We start from the raw sequence: 6,000 nt of genomic DNA on the forward strand, positions 1-6,000 counted from the left end.
ATATGCCCTACAGATATCCCGAGTTTTGACAGTTACTGTCTGCAGAGGCTATTTGGCCTAACATGGAACATTCAATCTTGGTCCATGGCTAGACTACTCTATGCTGAAAACTGTAGTATTAACTAAGGATGTTAAGTATTAATAAACAATTATATGAGTAGTCGATGCATTTTTGCACTGACTATTTGATTAGTCAATAGGGAGGTGTTTCAAAGAGGCAGCACAGAGCCCGGGTCGACTATCCGATAAGCATTTGCTTATTGGATAGCCGATTAGTCCTTAATATCCCCAGTATTAACAGACTACACCTCCGAATTAAAGATGAGGACAGCTGGAATGTCTTCTACTATATACAAACTGGATGTCCACCTCAATGTCATGACAAGTGTTTAATGCAAACGAGGCAAATAAAAATGTGGTTTAAAATATAACTGTGTAATCTCTAAATATCATAGTAGTTACACATGCTGCGGGATGCAGTACAAAATTAAATAAGCTTTATACTGCAGTGAAGCAGCCTCCCTGGGAGTGGGACTAGCATGGGCTGCTGCAGGCCTTGCTTGAGGGGAGCCTGTATCACCTGCAGCTGGGAAAGGGAGGGCTGGCTGGGTGCATCATGGACAGGAGCTGCTCCAGTGAGCCCTGGGCAGCACCCTGCCAAGGTGGACAGGAAGCTACTCCAGCCCCCACCTGTTAACCAGAGCCGGGTAAGCTTCACCCATTAATGGTGAGGCTTACTGATACATCCCTAAAGCAAACCTCTATAGGGTTAAAGGTGAGGATTATAGGTTGAACAGGTTGAACATTCACATCTCAATCACAGAAGTATCTCCCTACTCCACGCCAATATTAAAATCATAAAATTTAATGAAAATCAGTTTTTCCTAAGTTTTACAGATGAACAAATAACTTTCCAAGGGTCAGAAGTAAGACTCTAGATGGTGAGGCTCAAAACAAACCATTTTTAAGCTTGTTACTTATGTTAAAGAGATTAGGGGGTGACTTTTAAACTTGATAAGCATCTACACAAGCAGGGCTTGGTGAATGGGGGGGGGGGGGGATAGCTCAGTGGTTTGAGCATTGGCCTGCTAAACCCAGGGTTGTGAGTTCAATCCTTGTGGAGGCCATTTAGGGATTTGGGGCAAAAGTTTGTCAGGGATGCTCCTTGGTCCTGCTGTGAAGGCAGGGGGTTGGACTCAATGACCTTCAAGGTCCCTTCCAGTTCTAGGAGATAGGCAATCTCCGTTAATTTAATTTAAATGGCAGCAAAAGCCACTCGCCAGCCCCACACAGCACATGTGCAAGACCAGCATTGAGCATGCGCATGCTGCAAATGAACAGGGCACCCAGCTGAAATCTACTCGCCCTATACATGAGGAACAAATATTGAATAATGAACTCTAGCAGAAAAAGGTATACAGGCAGTCCCTGGGTTATGTACAAGATAGGGACTGTAGGTTTGTTCTTAAGTTGAATCTGTATGTAAGTCAGAACTGGCGTCCAGATTCAGCCACTGCTGAAACTGACCGCCAGTTCTGACTTACATACAGATTCAACTTAAGAACCCCAAGTCAGCTGCTGCTGAAACTGATCAGCAGCTGATTCCAGGAAGCCCAGGGCAGAGCAACTGTGCCTCGGGCTTCCTGTAGTCAGCGCTGGTCAGTTTCAGCAATGGCTGACTTGGGGATGTCTGAGGCAGAGCAGCTGGGGTGCTGCTGGGTTGTTCCAGTAGCACCGCTCCTCAGCGCTACTGGACCAACCCAGCAGCACCCCAGCTGCTCTGCCCAGCAGCACCCCAGCTGCTCTGCCCCAGGAGTCCTGATTCAGCCACTGCTGAAACTGACCAGCAGCGGCTGAATCAGGACGCCTGGGGCAGAGCACTTGGGGTGATGCCGGGTTGGTCCAGTAGTGCCCAGAGCGGCGCTGCGGGACCAACCGGCAGCGCCCCAGCTGCTCTGCCCCAGGGTCCACAACAAAAGCCTGGTCTGCTGGGGGGGGGGGCACACTAGCTGCGCCCCCCCCCAGCAGACCAGGGACACAGGGAGCAAAGCGGCAGCGGGGGGTGCCTCGCCCCTGAGGCTTTGCTGTGGCCGGACCGCTTTGCTCCCGGTGCCCCTGGTTTGCTGTAGGCGGTCCCCAGCAGACCAGGGGCACCGTGAGCAAACCCGCAGCCGCGGCGGGGTCCCCGCGCTTCTGAGGCTTTGCCAGAGCAAAGCCTCAGAAGCACGGGACCCCCCCGCGGCTGCAGGTTTGCTCACAGTGTCCCTGGTCTGCTGGAGACGGTCCCCAGCAGACCAGAGGCACCGCGAGCAAACCCGCCGCTGCTGCGGGTTTGCTCCCGATGCCCCTGGTCTGCTGGGGATGGTCCCCAGCAGACCAGGGGCACCGGGAGCAGCTTTTCTTGACCCGGAGCTTGAGGTGGCTGATCACTGCCTGTGAGCTCCGGGGCGAGAAAGCCCCGTTCGTAAGTGCGGATCCGACACAAGTCAGATCCGCGTAAGTCGGGGACTGCCTGTATAACATGATGCAATGGTTTGAAGTTAGACAAATTTAGTTTACTCCTTATTTCCAAATTGGAATAATTTATGAAGGCCTGTGTGAGTGCCCCAGGAAAAGGTAACAGTTTTATTGGTTAAAATTTTATCAGTTACATGGCTAATTTTTCCCCCATTTTTTACATCCCTAATCCCTTTCAGTCTTGGAATCTAGGACAAAGCTACCTCTCACTAGGAATGTAAACATTTGTTTTAAAAATTTAACCATGCAACTGCTAAAAATCATAGCTGTTATACACACTGTGAGCTATGCCTTATACTTCTCACATTCCACCTCTTGGTTTTCATATAGAACAGATTTGTTCTACATCCCTAGACACTTTCAGTTTTGGAATCTACTTAAATAAGCTTCAGTAGGGATGGGAACAACTAGCTGACTATCAAATAAGCAAATGCTTATTGGATAGTCAACACACTAGTTGCTCCCCCACTCTTGCTGCCTCTATCAGAAAGAGGCAGCGGAGGGGGTGCTTCAAAACAATAGCTCTGCCATGTGGTGCCTGGGGCCAGACTCTGGGCTCCAGCAGCGCTGCCACTTTGAAATGCCATGTGCAGCCCGGGGACAGCTGAGGAGTCCCCAGCTGGCCCTGGGCTGCACTCTGTTTCAAAGCAGCAGTGGCAGGGCCATGGGGAACCCAGGATCAGCTGGGGACTCCTCTGCTGACCCTGGCCTCCATGCTGCTTTAAAATGCCACAGGGAGCACAGGGCCAGTGGGGGACTGCTTGAGTGCCCCACTGGCCCCATGCTCCCTGCAGCACTTCCACCTCTGAAGAATAGAAACAGTCCTGAGGCTGTTGCTACACTTCAAAGGTGGAGGTGCCCTTATCAACTAATAGAATAGCTGTAAATTGCATCAACTATTCGATTAGCCAATTAATCTCAATTTAACATCTCTATACTGCAGAGCCCACAGCAAAGCCACCTCCCCAGAGTGCAGGCTCTGCAGCCAGTTCCGTGGGACCAGGGGGCTCCCACAGAGCCAGTGTGTAACCTACAACAGGGGGCAAGCCAGCCTCACCATGGACAGGAGCTGTTCTGGCAGGCTCCCTGCCTAGAATAGGCAAAGAGCTGCTTCAGGCACTACGGGTTTCATTTATATCTCTACTTCTCAGAGGGGTACCCTTGTGAGTCTATAACTGAAAAAACTTAAAAAGTGGTCCTGCAGCACCTTAGGGACTAGCAAAAAATGTAGATGGTATCATGAACTTTAATGGGCACAACCCACAATCTGTACTTCTTACATTCAACCGCCTAGTTTTTGTACAGGACCGATATAACTCCAAATGTAAGTAGTAATAGAGATGTAGCCATGTTAGTCTGGTCTTGCTAAAACAAAAAACAGGACTATGCAGCACTTTAAAGACTAACAAGATGGTTTATTAGGTGATGAACTTTGTAAGTCACAATCATCACAGGCTTTGCAGATAATTTAGCATGCTGTTTCAGTCATAAAAGCAATCTGCTTGTGTTGAATTCTTTGCCATCTACTAAAGGAAATGGTTTCCACCAAGAACTTTGCAGATTTTAAAAGAAAGCAGCACATATTTTGGTCAGGGCACCATTCTGAATTGTCCTATAGACAGCAGCATTTCAATCCACTTATAGTAAACAATGGTACAGAAAGTGACCTTTTGATTAATCCTATTTATAAATTATTTTATCTCCAAAAGGGCATACTGATACTTAGGAAGAGACAAAGGATGACAACACACAAAAGGTTTAGAAAATAATGTGAAGTTTAAGGAACTTAATATGTACAGTTCTTAATGTTTATTCCAAGTCTGTGGCAGAACAGCACAAAGGAGTAGAGATATATTCAACGGTTAAAAAGAAACTTAAAATAAGAAATGTCTAAATTAGCCACATTTAGGGAAGGGTTTTTCTTTTCCTTTTAACAATCCTATATCATTTAAGAACATACAAGGCCACCTACTGGCATTTACTACAACGATGATAAACAACAATGCTTAACATCTGCTTATCACTGTCCTAAGGCATATTCATGTCATGAATTCATGGTATTATTTGGAATAAAAAACCAACAGTATTTTCTCAGTTTTAACAATTGTCACAGAACGTTTTGATAGTTAAATCTGTTTTCTCCATGAATTCCATTCATCACCCTCTACTGCACACATACACATTTTTGTTATTGTACTCAAAAGGGGAAGTGTTTAAACTTACAGATACACTCAACTAAATACACATTAAAATGTCACCTGCTAGAGATCCATTGGGCATATTCTATCATTAAGGTGACTATATCTGTATAGTTTTATATAAGATCTCAGAATTTACAAATGTTGATATATACCTGAGAACCAAAACCATAAGAAACCTAAATAATTCCCTATTCATGTCCATAACCCTGGCTTTGATTTTGTTCCTCTCAATCAGATCCTTCTTTTCACAGGCTGGGGTGGGTAGCTCTGCCATAACAAGCACCAAGCTTGAAACACCTACGCCCCCAATTTCAATACCCCGGATATTTTTCCATCTAACAGGAAGCCATTTGGGGTTGGATTACAGGGCTGCGCTGGGGGGTGGCTGAGAAGGAAACACGGCGCTCACTACTGAGATTAGGCAAGGGCTGCACAGGGGAGGGGGGAGCTGCTACCGCAGACACAGAGATGGAGAGAGCCAGAGCATGCAGGGAGGAAGGCTGCTGGGGTGTCTACTGAAGGGATGGCGCTCTCGCCCCAGGCCTCAGCTACAGGGCTAGGGCCGCTATTTTAGGCAGCACTAGTTGTGTTGGGCCCCATGCCCCGCCAATGGGGGACCGCGGAGCAGCACACAGGCCCGCACCACACAGACGGCCGCGGCTTCCTACGGCGCATCCGAGGGAGCGCGCACGGGACAGAGGCGGTCGCGGGGCCGCGCACACGCGGCGAGGGGCGGGCGGCCGCCATTTTGTGTCGTCTTCAGAAATGAGACCCGCTCCATTTCCAATCCCGGGAGAGAGCGGGGCGGCTCCTCCGCCCCCCAAAGGGGCCCTGCCTCCCCTTACTCCCTCTGCGCCATTGCTCATGGTGAGGGGGGACAACAGCCAAACTCACTCTCAACGCCGTCCCCCGCCCCACCAATCCGCAGGGGTCAAACGCTGAGGGGCGGGTCCGACAACCAATCAGACCTGCCGTACCCACACGGTAGGCGGGGTTAGCACTGCCGGGGGTAGGCTGCACCCCCTACCCAAACAAACGGTGTCGGTGAAGGTGGATAGAGAGCGGGAGAGTCCCCCGCGATGCCTCAGCGCTCTCTGTAGAGCTCAGACCTCATTCCGTCCCGCTTGCTCACCGTATCCCTGATCCATGTTTCCCTCCGCCTTGAGCCAAGTCCAACGGCACCTCCGCACTGCACGCCCTTCCGCTCACTACGCAGGCGCCACACGCTTGTTGCCCATTGGCTACTGCTGCCATCAGGTACCGCCCCCAACGTATCCTATTG

General features: G+C 49.3%; 1 protein-coding gene across 4 annotated transcripts in view; it reads right to left on the bottom strand.

Moving 5' to 3' along the window:
- AKAP8 (A-kinase anchoring protein 8) overlaps positions 1 to 6,000 on the bottom strand; it is a 55,570-nt gene extending 49,570 nt beyond the window's left edge. For all 4 annotated transcript variants that reach the window (XR_012896641.2, XM_075902147.2, XM_075902145.2 and 1 more), the window contains exon 1: positions 5,851 to 6,000. Coding sequence is in view for 3 of the 4 variants with exons in the window: in XM_075902147.2 (XP_075758262.1) it covers positions 5,851 to 5,866 (16 nt within the window). In the remaining variant the exon portion in view is untranslated. The remainder of the gene's footprint in view (positions 1 to 5,850) is intronic.

This window comes from Pelodiscus sinensis, chromosome 31 (genome assembly GCF_052426305.1).
Source record: "Pelodiscus sinensis isolate ZL-2025 chromosome 31, ASM5242630v1, whole genome shotgun sequence".
NCBI lineage: Eukaryota > Metazoa > Chordata > Testudines > Trionychidae > Pelodiscus > Pelodiscus sinensis.